General features: G+C 34.1%; 1 protein-coding gene across 4 annotated transcripts in view; it reads left to right on the forward strand.

Moving 5' to 3' along the window:
- The window catches only part of Grik2 (glutamate ionotropic receptor kainate type subunit 2), a 625,308-nt gene that overhangs the window by 404,059 nt on the left and 197,366 nt on the right, over positions 1 to 23,883 (forward strand). For all 4 annotated transcript variants that reach the window (XM_048449039.3, XM_048449041.3, XM_048449040.3 and 1 more), the window contains exon 11: positions 9,563 to 9,769. In XM_048449039.3, coding sequence (XP_048304996.2) covers positions 9,563 to 9,769 — 207 coding nt within the window. The remainder of the gene's footprint in view (positions 1 to 9,562; positions 9,770 to 23,883) is intronic.

The raw sequence follows: 23,883 nt of genomic DNA on the forward strand, positions 1-23,883 counted from the left end.
GATTGTTGGCATCTCCCAGACATAGCCTTCTTCTCTTTATATTCAGTTTGACTTTCGCGCTTAGCTACATTTTGCCCTGCCACAGGCCAAGACAGCATTATTGATCAACCAATAAAAGCCACAAATCAGCAGTGTACAGAAGGACATCTGACATCATTCACCCACAAGATCATCTTTGCAGGATCTTGTGCTCCTTAGACAAAGATACCGTGTCTGCCTTTTCATCTTCATAACACAATGGCACCAATTACTGTTATATTTATAGTAACTATTAAATGATTTTCAATGAGAATGTTTTATTAGAGAAAAACTAACATGATTCATTAATGGAGATAAATTGAAGAATAAAGAAAGTAAAGATAATTATACTGAACGATAATTTTAAAATAAAAATAAAAACATCATTAGAAGATAAAATAAGATAAATAAGATATGTAAGATATGATAACTAAATGTTTGATTTTTCATTGATGGTAATTTAGCAATACAATAGACACCACAATTATGTCCTTATGAGGAGTTTCATTATTCATAGTAAATTTTCAGTTCTGAGAAAGAATAAGAGAAAAATTAAAGGATAAGAACACATGGGAGGATATTTAGACAGAATTATGAGAACTACATTTCCTATCACAGTGGATTTCTATGGGAAAAACAATTGTAGTGAATAATCCTTCAAGAAATACTGTTCAACTTCAGATAACATGAGAATATAGGCAGTGTTTTTCTATAATCAAATTTCTGAAATATAATTTCCCTAATTGTCAGGAAAACTATTGTCTCACATACTTGCTAATATTAAATATTCATGTTCACATTATCAATATAACATATCAAATGTTTTCTTAAGTTTTTATTTCCGAAGCCTGTGCCCAATATAAATACAGTATTTATAAATAGTTCTTATTATACTGTATATACAATATACTATATTTATTTGGGACCATGCATGATTTATTGTTTGCATTGTTAAGGTTTTGAAATGTTTTTCCAAAAACTAAATCCAGAAGATGAGATATATGCTCTAAAATTAATTTGATATGTTTGTTTTTCTCAGTCTGGGTTGTCATGAGGAACAGAACTGATAAAACAAATCTACACACACACACACACACACACACACACACACACACACACACACACACAAGGGATGTCTTTGAATAGTTCACAGGTTGTTGCCTAGGTAGTCCAATGGCTACCAATGGAAGGTTCAAGAGTCCAGGAATTGTTCAGCTCACAAGGTTGGATGTTTTAGCTGGCTTACAGTATATACTGGAATTGCAAAGAATTAGGCTCTAATACCAGTGAAGGAATGAACTTGCTAGCCAGTGTAAGGGCAAGCAGCAAATAGAAAAAATATTTCTTCTTCCATAACCTATTTATAGGCTGCCAGTACAATGTGAGACCCAGATTAAAGGTGTATTTTCCCACCTGGAAGGATATGAATAGAAGTGGATATATTCCTACGTATAAATGACTTAAGAACAATTTGTGCACAAAAGTTAAATTATTCTATTTATTTTTCATCATGGGGTTTTCAAATTCATGTACCCATATGCATCTATCAAAACGTAAAGTCACATGCTTTCAAATGTGATAATTTATTAATCATTCATTAGGGCTAGCAAGATTTGTCATGTGGATTTCATCATTTAAGAGCAATTTTGCCTGTTATAAATTTAGACATCCACAAGTATTGAAAATAAACTTTAGTTTAGTTGCCTGCTGTTCTTGCTTTTAAGTTTACACACACACACACACACACACACACACACACACACACACACACACACACTGTGTGTGAGTACAGAAAAATGAAACCTGGGGGGTGAAGCATGAACAGGAAAGCAGATCTTAAAGAAATTGAAAGAGGAAGCAGACTAGAACATGCGTGGAGTGAAAATAGAAAGGGGAGTACTGTAGGAAGGGATGTGAGAGGGACACATCCAAAAAAGCAAATTGCATGAACATGTGATAATGAAGTCATTATTTTATATTCTAACAACAATAAAAGTAATTTGAAGCAGAGATTAAAGCATAATAGAATAATTAAACAATACTTGCTTACTTATATTGCTAGAGAGAAGGGTTTTAAATACTTAGCCTTAGTGCTTGAGCATGGATGGAAAGAGAGAATCTGGGAAATGAACATTAATAAATGTCCTCTTGGCACCCTAACCTTCCTCACAAAATTGTGATTCAAAATTCAGAATTTCTTTGAGGATGGACAGGAAAATGCATGTATTCTGTTCAGTTTTGTTGTCCTTGTTCTATGTGAAGCCTGACTTCTATAGTTTTATCAGCTGATGAATCTTCTACCAGAGCAGACTCCGCATCACCATTTTTCCCTCTCAGCAATCTGACTTCCCATTCATCTCCTGCTGTTTTCTGTCCTTTACACCTCATAATTATTAGGTTTTTATACTCTTTTTTTTTTTTTAGTAATTTTATTAAATTATAAAAAGTTTCCATTTACGCCCCTCCTCCCAACGCCCTCCCACTCCCCCCCTCCCTCTCCTCCTCCCTCTTTGTCCCCAAGGGAAGTCAGGGTCTCCTGCCCTGTGGGAAGTCCAAGTTCCTCCCCCCTCACTCCAGGTCCAGGAAGGTGAGCATCCAAACAGACTGGATCCCAAAAATCCAGTATATGCAGAGGAAACCAGTCCCAGTGTCATTGTCAATGGCTTCTCGGAAAGACTGCAGGCCAGCCACATTCAGAAAATCCGGCCACATTCAGAGAATCTGGTTGGATCACATGCTCGTTCAGTCACGGTCCATCTGGCCTTGGTAAACTCTCATTAGATCCGACCCCTTGTATCAGTGGGTGATAGTATCCCTCGCAGTCCTTCGTCTTTTTCTTCCTCCTTTTGCTCCTCGTTTGGATCTTGGGGGGCTCAGTTCGGTGCTCCAACGCGGGCCTCCATCTGTATCGTCATCCAACGCCAGATGAGGGATCTATGGTGATAAGCAAAATATTCATCAGTATGGTCACGGGCCAAGGCCGGTTCAGGCACCCCCTCCTCTGTCCAGAGAACAATCTGGGGATCTCTCCTTGGACCTGGGATCCCATATATAATCAAGTTTCCTGTAAACTCTAATATGACTCCCTTAGTTGAAATATATTCTTCCCTGATCCCACATTCATCCTTCCTCTCTTCCCCCCATCCCGGTCAACCGAGCTTTCTCCATTCCTCCCCTACTCCCTTCTCTCTAGCCCTCTCCCCTTCCATCAACCCTCCCACCCCACCCCCCATGCACCCAAGGTTACCTGGGACTCTTGATTATTTCCTACCTCCTGGCGGATAGGTAAATATTCTTCATCAGGTTCGTCTTCTTATTTAGCTTCTCTAGGATCACGAATAATAGGCTCAAAGACCTTTAATTATGGTTAGAATCCACTTATGAGGGAATACATACCTTGTTCCTCTTTTTGGGTCTGGCTTACCTCACTCAGTAAAGCGTTTTCTATGTCCATCCATTTGCATGCAAAATTCAAGATGTCATTATTTTTTACCGCTGAGTAAAACTCTAATGTGTATATGTTCCACACCTTTTTTAACCATTCTTCTATTGAGGGGCACCTAGGCTGTTTCCAGGTTCTGGCTATTACAAATAGTGCTGCTATGAACATAGTTGAACAAACGCTTTTGCAGTATGTTTGGGCATCACTTGGGTATATTCCCAAGAGAGGAATTGCTGGGTCCTGAGGGAGGTTGACTCCCAGTTTCCTGAGAAACCGCCACACTGATTTCCAAAGTGGCTGCACGAGTTTGCATTCCCACCAACAATGGATGAGTGTTCCCCTCATTCCACATCCCCTCCAGCATAGGTTATCATTGGTGTTTTTAACTTTAGCTATTCTGACAGGTGTAAGATGGTATCTCAAAGTGGTTTTGATTTGCATTTCCCTGATCGCTAAGGAGGTTGAGCATGACCTTAAGTGTCTTCTGGCCATTCAGGTTTTTATACTCTTGAAACTTTAGTTTTCTCTGCTATTATTTATGAGAGTATTTTTTTGCATGAGAAAAACAATAGAATGTAAGGATAGAAGATATAAAATCAGAAATGAGAAGGATAAAAGTGATTTTGAGGAAAATATGCACTGTTATTATTATTATTATTATTATTATTATTATTATCATTATATACTTTTTCTTCCATTTGCTCCATGGGGATGCACATTACTTTAGAGTTTTCTCAACAGTCTTACTGAAATGTAATGTACCATATACAAATCATTTATAATGTTTTGACACTTATGTGCAAGTATGTTTTCAGTTGGTTGCTACTAACACAGTATAAAAGTCTTTTGATTATAAGATAAATTCAGAATCATACTAGGCTACATAAATATTTCTTCCTATTTTCAAAGTATGTGACATACGGACATAAAATTTCCTATGCTGAGGTTTACCAGAATCCCCTAAATGTGCACCTAATACAGTCTCTCAAGAAATGTACTTTGTGGAAAGACTCCATTTCTGATGAGTAATGAAACAGCATATTCATGTAAATAATTCTGATATTATAAACAAGAATTTAAAATCACTCACTGGTCTATAACTTTATACGGACATGCTTTTCTCCATTGTTCTCTTTCCTAGGATATAAAGAATACTTAAATTCATTCAGTGCATCTTGAATTAAATATGTTAACTAATTTAGTGTTACCAAATATTACATACATGAAGAAATTAATTTTCTTTTTTTTTTCTTGTTTTGAATAGCATGGTATGACAACTATTTCACAGAGACAACATTTAGAAAAGAATTTCAACCCCAGATGAGAGCTGAGAAATATATCAATTATAAATTTTTAAGTTATTAGCTTTATTATATTTAAATAAAACATTTTGTTTCATTCAGCCTTAAACATATTTTGCTTCTTCAGGAACTCATTTTAGTTTCATTCTGTATAAACTCCAAGTCTAATGCGGATAAAAATCTATGAACTATTGGTGGGTTCTTTAAAATCTGGCTTGACACTGGAAATGCTGAAAAATCCTTATTACCCATGCCAGCAGAATAAAGTGCTTTTACTTCTAGCAAATGCTGATGTGTAGATTTGAGAGCATATGAGAAATTGGTAACCTTGCCCAGAAGAATTTCATCATGTTATTCACTAGACTTGGTGTGTGGTATAGTAATTGCTTCTAGCATCATTTTTCTTCTTTTTCATGAGGTTATTATTTATACATACGTCATGTGAAACAAAGAAAGAGAGTGTAAAGGAGAGTTGGTGTGAAACTATGGTTAATACAATGTAACTGGAAAAAGGAATCACAGCTCAAAATGGTGTGTTATTGATCAGAATTAAGTCTGAGAATAGAAACATTTGACATTGTGAAGAACCATAAATGCTAACAAGATACATGTGCCCTAAATTTTTCTCTAGTCATGTGTAATGGTATTTAATATTTTTAAACACTTAGGAATATATAAATTTATTTCCCTATGACATGAGTTTTGGTATTATCTTGTACATAGATAAAATTAAATTAGTAGGTAGAATGGCTAGTTATACAATTGGGTGAATGAGATTAAGTGGCTTAAAATTTCTGAAGTTATTTTGCTATTTTAATTTTTTACACATCATTTATATACCCAACACACTACCTGTTTGTTATTAATTATTATTACATTCTCTATTATACCTAAAATATTCATATTATTTTAAAATACTATCAATATCTCAGAACAAAAACTTAAAAATTGTCCCAATTATTACTTAATCTTATCAGCAGAAAATAGTAGAAATATCATGTATTTCTATCTCAAGCTGATAAATAACTTATACTATTTTTACAAATATATTTATGTTTAATAAAGATATTCCCTTGTTCAGGAAATGTTGTCTGAGGTTTTCTGTCCTTTCTGGTTCCCAAAATTGTAAAGTCCCAAAGAAATTACACAGAAGTCTACATTAGTTATAAACTGATTGTCCCATTAGCTCATGCTTCTTATTAACTCTTGAAACATATATTAACCCGGTATTCCCATCTATTTTAGCCACATGGCTTGGTACCTTCTTCAGCAAGGCAGTCACAGCTTCCTTCTTCTGTGGCTGGAAAATGACTGCAGAAGAATGGGCTTCCTCCTTCAAAGTATTGTCCTCTTCTCATTAACCCACCTCTACTTCCTGTCTGTTTGTCCCACCTACACTTCCTGCCTGGCTACTGGCCAATCAACATTTATTTAAAGTAAAATTGACAGAATATAGACCATTCTCCCACACCAAGGAAAGGTGTTAACTTAATATCTAGAAAGTTAATTTTTTGTATTATGTATTTATTAATACTCTCTTCTGTAATGATGTCTTGATTATGCTGTTCAATAAATACCATTTTGCATGTAATATAGCTCAATGTCTAATCCTAATTGATTAAAAATCAGAAAACAATACAATGTCTATTCAGTCATATAATGAGTTATGCATAATTATGCATTCACATGAAGTTTGAAAATGATTGTTAAAGATATGTGAATAGACAAGCTTATACTGAAGAGTTCCAGGAACACTAGTAAATGCATATATGCTCACTGCTGGTCTATGACAGAAATTAAAAAAAATCTAAGCATCTCCCTCTTAGTTTGCTTTCTGTAAATTGAAAATTATATCATCACTTATATCATGTAGTCTTTAGTAGAAATAGATAATTAAAGAACTTAGAGCACAGTAAGTATTTGGGAAAATATCAGTTAGCATTATTGTTTAGCTCATGGAGCTTAATAAGATATCTACTCTATGCATTTTGAATAAAACAGACCAAATATCGTCCATTTATCTGCAAATTACATAATGATTAAAAACAGAGTATGAAGTCTGTAGAATTAATCTATTGGAATTACATTATTCTTTTGATTAATATTCCAATTACCCAAAATTTTTAAACTGATCTCTCCTCTACAAGGGAACATTATTTTCTCCCCTAAATATTTAACCCTTTAATATGGATTTAGGAACTATTTAGTCATTAGTACCACACTGTAACTCAGTAGAGACACTTAGATATCTCAGAATTTTTTAAATAATTCTTTCCTTCTGGTTCTGGAATACATAGTGTATAAGACAGTATTAGCCTATGGCTGTTTTCCATTATAAAACATAGAGATCACATAGATAGAGTGAATTCTTCTGAGTTGTGTTTTCTAATATATGGGACTGGAAGGCCAGTAAAGGAAGGGGAAGTGTCCTTTGGTAGAAAGGTACATTCACATCTGTTCACATCTGTCATACTTGTAATGATCATTTCCCATAAGGAATAAATTGTGAATATGAGCACATGATATATATATATATATATATATATATATATATATATGTGTGTGTGTGTGTGTGTGTGTGTGTGTGTGTGTGTGTATACACTTATCCATATTACAACATTTTAGAGGAAGCAAAACTCTCTAATTTACTTTAGAATAAATGTAAGTATGTAGTTCATCTTAGAGTAGTAAACACAAGTATCTAGTATCTAGCTCTGGGCATATTTACAGAATAACAACTGATTCCTGTCTGTTTTACTATTGTCACATAAAGCCCTGCCATTTATGTTTTTTTTTCAAATAATCTAGTGTTCTTCAAAGAAGCATAAGAAACTTGGGAAAATACATTTCATACAATTAAAATTAACAGAACAGGTTCACACTCTTTTCACTGTTTTCAACTGTTCACAGTGTTTTAGCTTTGAGACTTGAGAAATGTATTTAATCTCACCATTCATTTATGTGATAACTATAAATCTGTCCTGATGGAACACTGTTGAAGTTTTTGAAAACATGTTCAATATCATGGATTATCAGGAAATTCCAAATTAAGACAATAGTGAAACTATGCCACAAGCCATTAACCATGTCCAAAGGTACACAGCATTGATCATGGTAAGTATTGGTGAGGAATAGAACAGTAAAACTCAAAATGTTCCTACTGCTTTGAAACACTGACTATTGTGAAACATGATGTTTACTACCAAAGATATAGCACCATATAGTTTGAAATTTACCCAAATAAATTGCCGTCATGTGTTGGCACAACATCTGAAACACATGTCCATATGGAAGTTTTGTATGTCTTTCTTTAGTTTCTTTAGCAATAAAATGAACAAGCAACTTTGGTGCATGTGCACAATATATTATTATTGAGCCATAAACAGAAATGGGCTTTCAAGCCAAAAAAGGAAATGAGAGAATCTGAACAGCACACTGCAAAATGATGTTAAACCAACCTGAAAAGGTTGTATGCTGTACTTTTCCATTTATATGAAGTTCTGTGTAAAGGCAAAACTGGGAACTTATTAAAATTATTAAGGGTTGATATGAGTAGACAGAGCAGTAGTATGGCCTATGCTAATACCATTTTCTATCTGCTCTTCAAAATATACCCAGGTCTGAATTATATTTACAATTATAAAGGATGAACACATTCAATGTGGGATATTTGTACATATACATATATGTACATACACACACATATATTCATTCTGATTGCTGTGGTAGAGAATCAAAGGTACTTAGCTTGATTCCTTAAGTTTCTCATTATAAGTCTGTTCAACACTCTTTCTTCCTCCCTGCATTGGATGTCACTTTAAACACAAGAATAGTTGTTCTTTTCATTAATATTCCTATGTCATTTTGATCTTCATGTCCTGACCTGAAATATGCTTTCAAAATTTTAAATCCATTGCTTCTGTTTCCTAATTTAGGATTTATCTTATGTTGTACTTCCTTAGTAAAGGCTTTGAGGGACCTAAATCAATTTTGTTTTGTGTTTCTGTCTTACCAAGTACCTTGCAGTTTTCTCTGTGCTATTGACCCATTTTATATCTCTTTATTACTAACTTTCATCTGAAGTTCCATGATTGATCTATTTATTTTTTAATGTTTCCTAAAAAATTAATGCCTTAACTCAGTGATTTCTTTCATGTATAAGTAGATTGGGCTCACAATAAGAACACAAAATAACATAGAATGAATATGACTCAAACTATTGCGCATCAGAACATATCTCTGTGTTTTAAGAGAGCCACTACTATTTCTTCTAGAATTCACTGTAGCACTTTTAACTTCATGATTTTTGGACAAATGTAGTAATATGAGTTTTTATTAATCTCCTCAACTGTACACAGTATGCAAGAATTCAGATTTTTTTCATTCATAGATCTGATTGAAGCAATATACTAGGTATTTTATAAATAGCATAAATTCAAATTTGATTATCTAAAAATTATATAGTACATATATAATATCATATACGCATAATATATTCCATATGTCAAAATTATAGCATCAGGCATTATATATTTATGATTACACATGTGAGACTTTTATAGTTAAATATTTTCTTGTAAAGCATAAATATTTCTTAAGAAATATCAGTATTTATAGCACAAATAGTAAAATCCCACATCCTTTCTTAATATTTAAAACTATGTTAGAAAGAATCAGAAGAAAAATAAATTGACTATTGTCCTAAATTAATGAAGTATTTTCTGTCTTCCAAAAAATATAATTGCTTTGATGCTGTTTCCTGATTGACTGATGCATTACTTTTTCATATTTAATGTTCCAGGAAGAACCCTATGTCCTTTTTAAGAAGTCTGACAAACCTCTCTATGGGAATGATCGATTTGAGGGCTACTGTATTGATCTCCTACGAGAGTTATCTACAATTCTTGGCTTCACATATGAAATCAGACTTGTGGAGGATGGGAAATATGGAGCCCAGGACGATGTGAATGGACAATGGAATGGGATGGTCCGTGAGCTAATTGATCATGTGAGTATCCTTTCCCACTTCCTATCATTGTTGGATGATTGTTGTTTAAATTCAAAGCATATATTTTTGTCACTAAAAATGAACAAATCCAAGAAGATTCTATATCCCTCTTTGAGAAAGATGTCTGCACTAAATTATTTTGGATTAAGTGGTTTGATATTTGCAGATAGCTAGTCTTAATTTTTCTGTCATAATGTGATTTCCCAAAAGTGAATTTATTTTCACTGTGCTAACCTCTAATAATCAGAGAATAAACAATGCAAATTCTAAATATCTTATTATAAGATAGGATACTTTGAGATAAGATCATTCTACCTATGTGAAAAGAAACACAGAATAAAATAAATAACATATAAAAAACACAAAAAATTAAATCATAAGAATAGACTTATTAGTTGTCTTAATCTTAAATATTCATCAATTGACTTGTTTTCTTTGACAAAAATAGATATTCCTTAGAAGCCAGAAAGCAGTAACTCAGAATTCCTGTTTCAAAAATTAATTTATTTGAAATAAATGTTTATATTTTAGAACATTATATGGCATTGTATTCCATTTTTATATTGTAACATTTGTTTCATTTGAGAATTTCCATTGTAAGAGTCATAATACAACTAATATTACAAAATATGTTTATTATTACTAAGGTAAGAAGCATAGAAAATAATGAAAATAATGATCTTTAAAAATTATTGTGTTTAAAAGGAAATGTGGAAAAAAGTGCAGTGGAAGATGTCTTGCCTAGCATTTGAAAGCTATATGTTTAATTACCAATACTGAGAAAAATAAAAAGACTAGAAAAATAACAATATGAACTGTTATCTCATTAAATCTGTTATCAATGCAAATATTATCTGTACACATTTTGCTCATCATCTTTTTATATCAAATTTTACTTTATTTTGTTTTTATTCTTTGACAATTTCATACATGTATATAGTGAATTTTAGTCATATTCTTTCCCTATTCTTCTATTACATTCCCCTCCATTTCCTGCTAAAATCCTCCTTTCCAAACCCCCTCTGCTCTTTCCATATTTTCTTATTTTTAATTGTTTGATCCTCTAAGTCTAATCTGAGTTGTTTCCACAAGCATGGATTGGAAGTTATTTATTGGAGCATGGACAACTTGTCTGTGGGTACGCCATTGAAGAAGATGAACCACTTCCCCTAGCATCCAATAACTGTTAATAGACATGCAGAGAGAGGTGGAGCCTCATAGATCCCTCTACTAACCTTGATGACATAGATGCCCCCTCACTTACTATCAATATTCTTCCTGCTATGGGATTGTGCATTAACCACTGCCCATCAACTTGCATGTTACTTATTAACAGCTCTTTGCAGATGTTTATTTACTGTCACATAAGCCTTCTTTCCCAAAGGCAGGCGGATAATGAATTTGCTTTGATCAGAAACTGAATAACAATACAAATAAATTGTCAATTTCATTCAAATCATTCATATTTCTCTTATTTGCCTAGGATTTAATAAATAATATTCCAAGTTCTGGACTTTATCAGCTATTTTTCAAAAGTTTTTCATGACTAGAACATTTGTATTTTAATTTTACATAGTCTTTTAACACAAGCTAAAATATTAGATTCTTTTTTTCATCTTGCAGCCAAAAGTGAAATATTAAACTGTACTGTTACTATCCATTTAATATTTATTATTACAATCATTTACTAATTGTAATTGGGTAGCTTATTAGTGGCTTCATTGGGACTATTTGAGTAGAAATGATTATTTATTGTTTTTCATCTTTGTAAAGTCAGGGTTAGCAAATGGACCTGGTGTGGATCTGTTCACAGCATCAAGATGTGGTGTCAGCTTGTGACTGCTTTTGTGTTTCCCTGAATATGCCACCAGAAGGTCTAGATTACAATATCAGAAATTCAACAACTTCACCCTGAGAGATTTGTAAAAGTCTTCAAATTGTATTTATTGTTCTTGCCTAGTTCCTAAATCCAGAGATAAGTATTTTGTGAAGAAAAAAAGAGACATAATGAGAAGTGGGTGTGTATGGAATATGTAACTCAAGCAAGAACCTATGATGCAATGTCAGTTGTAGTATAGAACATAAATTTTACATGTAGGAAGTGGGTTTTCAAACAGAAATGAAGATGTTTATTCCTGAAAATATGTGCTACAACTTCTCCAATTAGTATAATGTGTATACTCTGTAGTAATCTGTGAGAATTTATTAGGTTAGAATATAGAAATTTTGCCTCAGAGACATTTTAAAATATAAAATGTCTCCATATATATGCAATTAATACTTTTGTAATTGAACATTGTGTGAATGAATTTTGAAAAACATTTTTATTAGTTTTCTATAATTTCTTTCTTTATAGATTATATGTGTATATTTTCTCAAGGAAGCCAAAGAGTCAAAATGGTGACTAGGAAATAATGTGTTAGAGCCATACAAAATGGCATACCAAAACCAGGAGTGAGACACACAGATTTAGCTCAGTGGTGTGATTTCTGACTAGTATGAACAAGCATCTTGGGCTCACACAGGCAGAAGCAGCATGCACACTATTACACACACCACACACATGCACACACACACACACACACACACACACACACACACACACCATTGAGGAATATGTGGACATCATTACTTTTAGTATTTCTCGAAAAGTATTTTAATATTGAGACTTTTCATTCGCTTTATTCTTGCTGTCATGACATAATATTTTTGTCCCTAACAAGACAGCAGTCTACTCTTACATACTCATTTCCATGACTTCCTCATGTCTCTGTTTCCCCTAAAGTCATGGCTCTCAACATTTAATGTTCATATTAACCTAAGATGACTATAGTCAACACAAGTCTTCTTTCTAAAATTTTCTCTTAGCTTTCAAATTTGTGGACATGCACATTTCTACCCAATTTAGTAATTCATACTGGTAACCAGACTAGCATTATTTATCTCCCTTTGCTTATTTTTTCTTTATCAGGTTGTACTCTGTGAACTTGATAACCACCTTTATTCTGAACTTTCAATTGTATTTGTCTTTATCTCTGAGCATTATATGTGTCTTACTCCATTTACTGTGTTTTCATCATAAATTTGTCACAAGTAGCTCAAAGGCAACATGTTCCAAACAGAATCCATCTTTTATCTTCCTTAAGCATAGTATTTCTGAAGGCTTCTCCCTGCCTGTTCATATCATAAAAATTCAATACATTTGCTACCCAATATTTAGTAGTCATTTTAAAATTCTTTCTCAATTCTTCATAGCTTATTCACCATGCCTCTTAAGTAACTCAGAAAGTTGACCAATTCTGTCAATGTTAATATTTCAGCATAATGCTATTTTCCTTCTAATCCATCATCTATATTGTGTTCTGTTAGTCTTGTTACAGAAAGAGAAATTTTATTATGTCTATCCTTGCTTAAAGTTTTCATGAATTTGCAATGCTTTGAAGATATATAGCCACAATAATATATTTGCAAGCCCTAAACGAAAACAAATTACAATTTATTTCTTAAAAAAAATTCTTGAATTATTCTCAATCTTTACCCAAACTTCCCCATTGCCTCTGTGCTTGGAGGCCCTTGTACAAGGACCAAGTCAATACAGCTCAGCTAGGTTCAAGTAGGAAGGAAAATGAGGACATAGTTTCTATTTCTCTCCTTCTTTAGAGGCTGCATAGGAGTGTTTGTGCTAATACCTAGACTGCCATGGTTCCCAACACTGATGGCTGCTATATGCAAGGTTTTCTCTCCTTCTGTTTTCTGTACTGTTTCCGATAGTCTTTCGTTAGATTCCTTCTGCTACTATCCTCTATTATATTTTTTCTTGTCAGTGATTCTCAAGCTATGACCACCAGTCCTTTTGACTGTACACCACTTACACACTTGATAGAAATTCATTTTACACTCTGCCCAGCAAGCCTCTAAATTTGGAAGCCCAGACCTGGATTGGAAGTTTCTTTTGGCTAGTTCATTCAGTGTGTGACTGAGGTTTTCACTGATGGGCTGCAGCCAGTATTATGCCCTGTTTCATCTTCTCTGTGCCTCTTGAGAGTCAACTGACCTGTTTTTGCATTTCAAATTGTTTTGATTTTTCCAGCTGAACCCATGTTGAGTGATGTTTTTTTACTGTCTTAATGTAAGCAGCTTCTTTTTGGTCACTCCTGTCCTCATCCCTCCCTCAATTCATGTCCTCCGAATTCCTTTCCATTAGGTATACTCTGCAGCAGTATTGTCACTTTCCAGAGAAGAACATGTGTGAAGTTTCCACAATTCTTTTTATGGTAACAGTAGTACACACTATTTTAGTTACTGGATTAATAGATATTTTACTTAAAATATATTTTACTTTAAATACATACACACACATATACATAATGAGCACATAGCTAGTATTAAAGCTTTGACTATATAAAGTAAGTTAAATACTGCTTCTCACATAAAGTATCCCTAGATATAAGATTTTAAAATGTGCCACTAAGGTGAGTGTGGGACAAATACTTATAATCCTCATTAATTATGGGGCAGAGCTTGAAGTCAATCTAAACAACAAATGAAAACAAGTCTATTACAAAAGGAACACCAAAATTATAAGTGTCATTTTGGTTTTAGTTACTTATCTATATATTTGGTTATTAGTCATTACCTGTGTGCATGAGGCAAAACTGTTCCATGTTTGCTCTAGTATATTGGATATTAACTACTGGTCAATTTATGACTTTTCCTTGGGTCATTTGGAAAATTTCAGAACATTCTTTGCTGTTCTTAAATTCAACATGCTCTTAAACATTTACCAAACTAGGCCTTTACAATATAGAACTATCTGGAAGAAATTTTCCGTTCTGTAGTAGATACAGTGCTCTAGGCTAATCTATTTTTTTTAGTCCCTATTTAGAAAGGCGGAGATTCCCCTTCCCACATTTTAATTAAAATCACAGTGTGGATATTACCAGAAGAATTATTGAACCCACCTTAGAACATGTGCCTACTTCAGAGCTAATCCCAAGTCTGGGTTTGGGAGGGAACATTCTAAGTGTCCCATGTCTGGAACTGTACGATCACACCATTTATGTCACACTTAGTGTAATTTTATGTGAGCTTTAGTGTGCCGGCAATAAATACATATTTCACACAAGATTCTTTTCTAAACTCCTGAAGCATATTGCTATATTTGACAGGGGAAGTTTAACTAAAATGGACATTGCAGAACAACTGAAATGAAAAATAAAAGGTTGTAGAAATCTCAAAATTACAAGTATGGAAAACATGTAATTAAAAGGATGAAAACCAGAAGTTCCTCTTATGTACCTTGTATTGTAGAAACATAATTAAATATGAAATTCTCTTCCAATTTAGAAAACCACTGCACAAAAGTAAATGATACAAATTTGATTATCGGATAGGCATTAAAGAAAATGTGATGATAGTCATTATCTGTTGGCTAAGTAATTTCAAAGACAGAGCATCCCCAATCTTTCACAGAGCCAAGCAGTGTTGTGTTGATTTCAATGATGAATTGCTCCAGAGGTTCACATATTTACAAAGTACCCCATTGGGACTGATGTTAGGGAAATCTGGATCATGGAGCCTTACTAGGGAAAATAGACTTTGAGAGTTTAACATCTCAGAGCATTTGCGGTCTGTGCTCGACTTTGTGCTTGTTGTTGAGGGTATCATTTCTTAGATTCCTTATCTAGCTTCCTTTCACCGTGTCTCCCTACTATGACGGATTCCCTCAGGAACTGTAAGTCTAAATAAACTTTTTGATAAGTCACTTTTCGTCACTGTGTTTTTTCATAGCAACTGAGAAGTAACTAATACAGATGGTACTGCATATATGCTCTCAACATCATCACTGTTTTTATTATTCTCTATGGGAGTATGTTTGCCTAATATGGAGTTGTTCTAAATTCAGGTAGTAATCATCTCTGTAAGATATCTAATTTTATCCAAAGAGAAAACAAATTAAAACTTTATGGCAAGAAGTAGTTTTGAGTCAGGTTATTTGAAGGTTAACTTCTTAGCTTCAACAGATCTTGAAATATAAGGGCCTTATCTTTATTCAAGATACTATTTAAAGGTCATACTTCCATGTTTGTGAGAATCTTAAAATTATCTAGAAACTCAAATACTGCATAGGTGTAACACACACACAAACACACATACACACACATACACACACGTGAACGCATACACACACCACACACACACACTTCAAAGGGAGAGAGAAGACTTGAGTGAGCATTTATCAAGGGAACAGTAAATTTGCCAATGGTCTCCTGAAACATTGACTTTTGGGTAGGCCTATAGTATCACACATGAAATCCCTGTGTGAAATAGACCTTACATCTAATCAAAACATATTTTATTCCTCTCCACAACTGTCTTGCTGCTGTGCACCAATGGACATATCTTGCCAGAAAGTCAGTATTAGAAAATTCTGGGTCCAGTACTGGATAAGATCATTTCTGACTTTTCTCTTCCAAATACTGAACAACATCTCTGATCTTATGTAAGATTAGCAGCTTGGAGAGTTTCCTGCTCAATTTTAGATTGGTATCTTTGTGCTCTTCATCTAAAGTGAATAATGACTTCAGTAATAGGGTCTTAATACACAGTTAAGGTAGTCAACAAAGAATAATGACAGTAGCTCTGCGGTTTTGGTGTTTTGGGGGGCCTAACTGACCAATAACTGATAGGAAGGCATCCCACGCATGGCAATGAAATCTTTATTTAATAATACGAGAACTTAGTTCTATTTACACTCCATATAACATGATGGTTATTTTTTAGTAGGCTTGCACACTAGTGGATTTTATAGTTTTAATTTTTACTGCCCTACCACTATATATTTTCATCTCCCAAATCCCTGTTTTTACCATGCAAACTTAACCTTGAATATATCATTCCTCTTTAGTGATACTTACTCTATGAATGAATGCTTTTATTCCTGCTGTCTATGTAGTTTTTCCATGTGTTTCTTTTCTTTCTTTGTAAAGCCTTCCATCAATACCTCATTTCCCCATCATCTACCAACATTCATTATTGTGCTTTTCATACCTTAATATTTTCCTCTATTTTCTATTTTAAGAAAATTCTCATACAATATATTTAAATCATATTCATTCTTGTAATTTCATGCTCTTTCTAAAGAAAGAAAGACACTGGAAAAAGGACAAAAACTTCAAAATAAGGAAACAAAAAGTCTACAGCAAAATGAGGAGTCCATTATAGGTTGGTTAATTACTTCTGCGTAAATCCTTGCCCTAGAATATATTTGATATACTCTATGACACTCCATTGGAAAAAAAACACAGTTCTCTTTTTCAATAAGTATCAGTTGCAAAGAGTTTTTTTTTTTTTTTTTTTTTTTTTTTTTTTTTTTTTTTTTTTTTTTTTATCAGTGGTGGAGCTTGTACCACTTCCAACCTTAGTTCTCCGATTCTTAAATCTATATTTTACTATGGGTCTTCCCATATGATGTCGATGATCTGTGACCTGTTTCTAGTTTTCTGACTTTCAGATTTACTCCAGGTTAAGATAAATGAAGATAGAACACATGTATATAAAAAAGAAATGCAGCCTTTGTCTTACTGGGTCAGGGTGTATCTTCTACCATCCAGGGCTATGGTAATGTCACAGAAGAGGAATGGAAGACATCAGATGGAGAGGGGAGTTTCAAAGTGCAGACTTTTGACCATGACATGGTTACTGTACGACTCAGCCCACAGCAACTGGGTTGAAATGCACAAAACCTGAGTAAAGCCAAACTGGTCAATATTCCAGGAAGAATGGAGGAGGGAAACCCAACTCCTGTTGGAGTTATGTGCAGTTGGTTGTTGCTTAAGGAGATAAAGACACTCTTTTATGGAAATTTGTATGTTATCAATGTCTCATTCAAGGGACACATACCCAAGAGCATATAGATAGGTACTAACTACATTCAGTGAGTTACTAATAAAAAACAAGAAAAGAAGGCATGAGATCAGAAGTCAGATTAGTTGGGGGGCATTAAGTGGAGTAGGACAAAGTCAGATGGTTCTAATCATGATAATTTGTATAAATGTATAAAAATTTTAAAGAATAAAAATATATTTTACTAATAAAACAAATATTTTGCTTCTCAACTTGACTGTACGTAGAATTAACTAAAACCCAAATGCCTTGGTACACCTGCGAAGGATTTTCTTTTTCTTTTCTTTTCTTCTTTCTCTTCTGTTTTCCTTTTTTGTCCTTATAATTGTGGCTTCTATTTTTCTTTTTAATTTATCAGTCTTTTTATATTACAGCCCAACAACAGTTTTCTCTCCACCATCTCTTCTCAGATCTTACTCCGGTTCCCTTCTTCCCCATATCCATTCATCCTCTGTTCCCCTTCAGAAAAAAAACAGGCCTCCTAGAGATATCAATTAAAGATGGCATAACAAGTTGTAATAAGTCTGGATAAATGCACTTTTAGTGATATTTCATTTATATTTTGATAAATAAAGCTTGCCTAAAGTTCAGAGAACATAGTACCCACACTAATCAGCATTACATACCAGGCACACATCTTTAATCCTGGTAACCACAGTAGTTTGCCATAGAAACCAGGCAGTAGTGGTGCATGCCTTTAATCACGGCATAAGAGAAGAATATAAAATGGAATGAAGCTCTCACACACAGTCTCATTCTGAGATTCCTGGAGGCAGGATCGCCATTTTGGATTGAGGTAGAGGTAAGAGTCAGTGGCTGACTCTTTTGATGTTCTGACCTTCAGTCTGGATCCTAATTTCTGTCTCTGAGTTTTATTAATCGTGCTGCATACCCTCATCTCAAGAATGGAGGAGACAGCCCAGTGGGAGGAAATGTGAACCAAAGCAGGCTAAAGAGCCATAGACAGCCCTGCTCCCACTGTTAGGAGCCCCACAAGAAGATCAAGCTGCACAACCCTAGCATATATGCAAAGGACCTAGGTCAGACCTATACAGGCTCCCAATTATCAGTTCAGTTTCTTTGTGCTCTCTGAGCCCTAGTTAGTTGATTCTCATGTTCTTGTGGTGTCCTTGACTCCTCCTCTGTCTCCTACAATTCTCCCCCTATTCTGCCAAATTTCCTAAGCACCATTTAATGTTTGTTGTGGGTCTCTGCATCTGCTCCTATAAGTTGCTGGATACAACCTCTATGAACATCTTTGACCAAGTGTTTCTTATTATGTTTGAAACTTTCTTTGGGTATAACCAAGAGTGATATACCTGCATCCTGAGATAGATCCATTCCCATCCTCCCAAGTAATGGCTACCCTGATTTTCATTGTGCTGTGCAAGTTTGCACTCCTACTAGTAACAGATGATTATTTTCCTTTGTCTACATTCTTGTCGGAATTAGGTGTCACTTGTGCTATTGATCTTCGGCATTCTCATAGGTGTAAAATGAAATCTAAAGATAGTTTTTATTTTCCTTCGCTGATGGATAAGAATGATGAACATTTCTTTAAGTGTTTTCTGCCATTTTGTTTCCCATTTTGAGAAATTTCTGTTTAGTATAGTACCCTATCTTTTTTTTTCAATTGAAATATTTACTTTCCCGATGTTTAGTTTCTTGAATTCTCTATGTATTTTGAACATTAGCCCTCTATCAGATGCATGGTTGTGAAAAACTTATTCAATTCTGTAGGCTGAAGCTTTTTTATGTTGGTTTCCTTTTGCCATGACAAAGCGTCTCAGTTTCATGAGGTACAGTTTAATTATCAATCTTAGTGCCTACACTATTGATAGTCTGTTCAGAAAGTCATGTTCTGTTCCAATGAATTCAATAAGTTCAAGGAGATTCTCTGCTTTCTTTTCTATTGGATTCAGTGTATTAGATTTTCTGTTGAGGTATTTGAATCTCATTTTTTTGCATGGTGACAAGATTTATTTGGATTCCATCACACACAGCCATTCATTTTAAGCAGCACCAGTTGTTGAACATGCTGTCTCTTTTCCAGTGTGTATTTCTGGCTTCTTTATAAAAAAAAAATAATCAGACTCTGGGTTTCTGATTTAATTCTATTGATCAACAGGTCAATTTTGAGTCAGTACCATGCTGTTTTTATTATTATAGATTTGTAGTATAATTTAAGGTCTGGGATGGTGATACCCTTAATTATTTTGGATTGTCTTAGCTTTCTTGAATTGTGTGTGTGTGTGTGTGTGTGTGTGTGTGTGTGTGTGTGTTTGCATATGAAGCTGAAATTTTTCCACGGTGGTTATATTTTGATGTGTACTTGGTTTCATTTGCAAATATTTTATTGAGAATTTTTGTTGAAATTTGTCTCTAATTCTCTTCCTTGTTGGATCTTTATGTGGTTTGGGAATCAGGGTAACTGTAGCATCATAAAATGAATGGACTGATGTTCATTCTATTTCTATTTGTAGTTAATTCAAAGAGTATTGATGCTAACTCTTCTTTGAAAATCTAGCAGAATTCTAATTAAAATAATCGGACTTTGGACATTTTGTTATTCATTTATTTATTTGGGAGGCTTTTAACAAATACTTCTATTTCACTAGGGGTTCTAGGTCTGTTCAAATTGCTAATCTGATCTTGCTAATCAGAAGTGGTATATACTGAGAAAATTATATATAAAATTCTTTGAGATTGTGCAGTTTAGTGACTACAGATTATTAAAGTATATTCTGGTTATTCTCTGGATGTTATATCCCAATTTTATGACTAATAATCTTCATATATTCTATCTTCATGACCTAGTTTATTTTAATCGAGTTTGATAAAGCTTATTGATATTCTCAAAGATCTCTTTGGTTCAGTATTTCTTTGTACTGTTTGTTTTTGTGTCTATTTACTGATCATTTCTAAACTTGATGATATCTTGACATCTACTCATTTTGAGTATAATTTCTTCTTTTTTTTCTAGAGCTTCAAGGTGTACTGATTTGTAGGATTTCCCTCTGTATGCCATGAATATAATTGATTCATAAAGGAACTGTTTTGGGTCAATAGCAGGGCTATAGAGGAACAGAGCTGGATGGGGTAAACTAAAATGAATGCTGGGAGAAAGGAGACAGAGTCAGAGAGAAACCATGTAGCACTGCCAGAGAAGGACGTTGAAACTTTGCTGGTAGGCCATGAGCCTCATGGAAAAATATAAAATAATGGAGATAAATCAATTCTAAATGTAAGAGCTAGCTAGCAATATGCTTAAGTAATTGGCAAAACAGTGTTTTAAATAATATAATTTCTGTGTGACTATTTTGGGGCTAAGTGGTCGGGAACCAACAAATAGCCTACCTCCCCTCCAACAAATTGGCATCAATGTGACCATTTAAAATCCATCTAAAACCCGAGAAAGCTTAAAAAGGAATCCTAAGCACAAAAGAACAGAGTTAAGCATGGTTTGGTTACAGCATTTTCTTGGCTGGGTTCTGTTTGCTAGAAGTAAGCAGAGGCATGGCACCTTTAAGAGAGATTTTCCTGATTTAGCAGTAGCAGAAAAAAAAAGCCGAAGTTTTAAAATACTGGCTTTCTGGATTGTGCTGCCATCATGATTTCTCTCTCTTTCAGTGGGATGAGTATTTAAATTGTGAGCAGATTGCTACAACTTGCTTATTGGCAACATAGACTGGTTGTGTGCCGAAAAATGAGACTGAGAACATGACTCTCAGAGGTAGTGAACATACCTCCACCATGTCGGACCGGGTGGAGCAAGCAGTCAGGCCATATATACCCTAGCAAGGCCACAGCTTAGATTATTAAGAAGCAGTTCTGGTCAGATAATCATTACAGATATGCAATAAAGACAAATTCAGAGGAAAAATAACCCTCTAAATAGTCACAGTCTCACAGTCTTGGATAAATGTACGTATGCTAGGGAGATAGAAGGATATAGACAGTTACAAAAAGAAGCAAATGGTTTAAAAAATGGTAAAGTCTTTAAAGAGACAGAATACAGACAATCATAGATTAAAAGGAGTAAATAAAATTAAGCCATGTAAAAATGAAAAATTCACAGAGAGTCTGGATTATGTGTATTATTGTGTTTTCTTTGAATTGTTTAGCTGTGAAAGGGCTAAGTAGCCAACATTATAATTTAAAGGTATTTTATCTTCAAAATTTGGGTCTAAGGACATGTTGTGTTGGAAAAGAGATTCTTCTTTTGTTTCCACAGAGGATAAGAACCTGTGGATTTATTCTAATAATGAATAACATTCTAATGTGGTTTGATGGACCAAGATTCCCTGAAAGGTTGTCTTGAATACCCCTTAAAAAATTACTTCACCTAATAAACAGCAGGAAGCAGTTTGGAGAAGAACTACACATATGTTCCCAAACATTGTTTATAAATGTTTGTTTGTATTTAAAAGGGGATAGGCTATAGAGATTTACTTTGCTATGGATCTTGGTCTATTGATGCAAATTTAAGGTAAATCTTGTATGTATTTCTGATCTTGATTAAGGTATTGGGATTGTGTAGTTCAATTAAAAATGTAATGTATGATTAAAATATAGGTTAATAGATAGATAATCATATATAATAGTCAAGCTTGTGGTCATGTTAGTTAGAATTTCTAGATATATATAAAATTATTTCAGTTGGTTAGGTATTCTTCACATGTTTTAGAGACCATCAGAATATGACATTCAAAAAGTTTTAATAACTTAGGACTTTTCATGACAATGAGACACATCTGTTCCAGACAGCACCAATTACTTCAAGATAAAGATGGGCACTGAAGAGGCTCCTTAGTTGGTTAGCCATTTGGGTAAGAAGCTGCTCTTGACTGAACTGCTTGATAAACTGGACATGCAGGGCACTTCAGGATTCCTCCTTCATGAAAGAGTGTACCAGACATTCTGCGGGACACAGAAGAAAGTAAATGACATATTGCCAATATAGTCAAAAAGTCTTTGCAATTTCCTGCTTTGTGGAAAGATGTACTGGATACTATGGTCCTGTGGGTTGAAGATTGGTGTTCTAATGATACAGAAGAACTTTGGGTGATTGTCCAGGCAGTGAGATGATTCTTTCAGTTCTAGAGTTTTGGAAGTTCCTTACAATGTACTTCCTGTTTACTTAGGTAATATTATATCCTTCTGGAGTCTTTCATGGGGATTAAGAATTGATAATTATATTTTGCTTAGTTATGATAAAAGATAAAAATATATATACATATTATAACTGTTATTCTTACTTGATACCTGTTTTGTTATATATATATATATATATATATATAGTGACTATGTTAAAGTTAAAACCTTTCTTTTTCTTTTTTCATTGATTTTTATTGAACTTTACATTTTTCTCTGCTCTCCTCCCTTATTATTTAAACAGAAAAGGAAAGGTGATGTGGGATTTCCCTCTATATGCTGTGACTATCATTGGTTAATAAATGAACTGTTTTATACCTATCTCAGAGCTTAGGTAAATAAAGCTAGGCAGGGAAAACTAAACTGAATGCTGGGAGAAAGGCGGCAGAGTCAGAGAGAAGCCATGTAGCCCTGCTGGAGACAGACATGTGGAACCTTGCTGGTAGTCCACGAGCCTCATGGTAAAATATAAAATAATGGTGGTGGGTTAATTCTAGATATAAGAGCTAGCCTGCAATACACTTAAGTAATTGGCTGAACAGTGTTCTAAATAATACAGTTTCTCTGTGATTATTTCAGGGCTTAGCAGCTGAGAACCAACAATAAGCTTCTCCCTCCAACATTGTTAATTTACTAATATAAGTCTCTCCAATTGTAAACATTTAATGCTATGAACTTTTTCCTTAGAATTGCCTTTATTGATATTTTTAAGTTTGGGTATGATGTACATTGATTTTCATTCAGTTCTAGAAAGTCTTTAATTTCTATCTTGACTTATTTTTCATTAAGTAGTAAGTAAATAGTTCAGTTTCCACAAGTTTATAAGCTTTCTCTTGTTTCTGCTGTTGTTATTGAGATTCAGATTTGTTGGCGAGTGGTCAAGTAGGATGCAGAGTCTTATTTCATTTTTTGTGCGTCTGTTAAGACTGGCTTTGTGGGGCTGGAGAGATGGCTCAGAGGTTGATAGCATTGCCTGCTCTTCCAAAGGTCCTGAGTTCAATTCCCAGCAACCACATGATGGCTCACAACCATCTGTAATGGGGTCTGGTGCCCTC

This window comes from Myodes glareolus, chromosome 1 (genome assembly GCF_982192425.1).
Source record: "Myodes glareolus chromosome 1, mMyoGla1.1, whole genome shotgun sequence".
In the NCBI taxonomy this organism is placed as follows: domain Eukaryota; kingdom Metazoa; phylum Chordata; class Mammalia; order Rodentia; family Cricetidae; genus Myodes; species Myodes glareolus.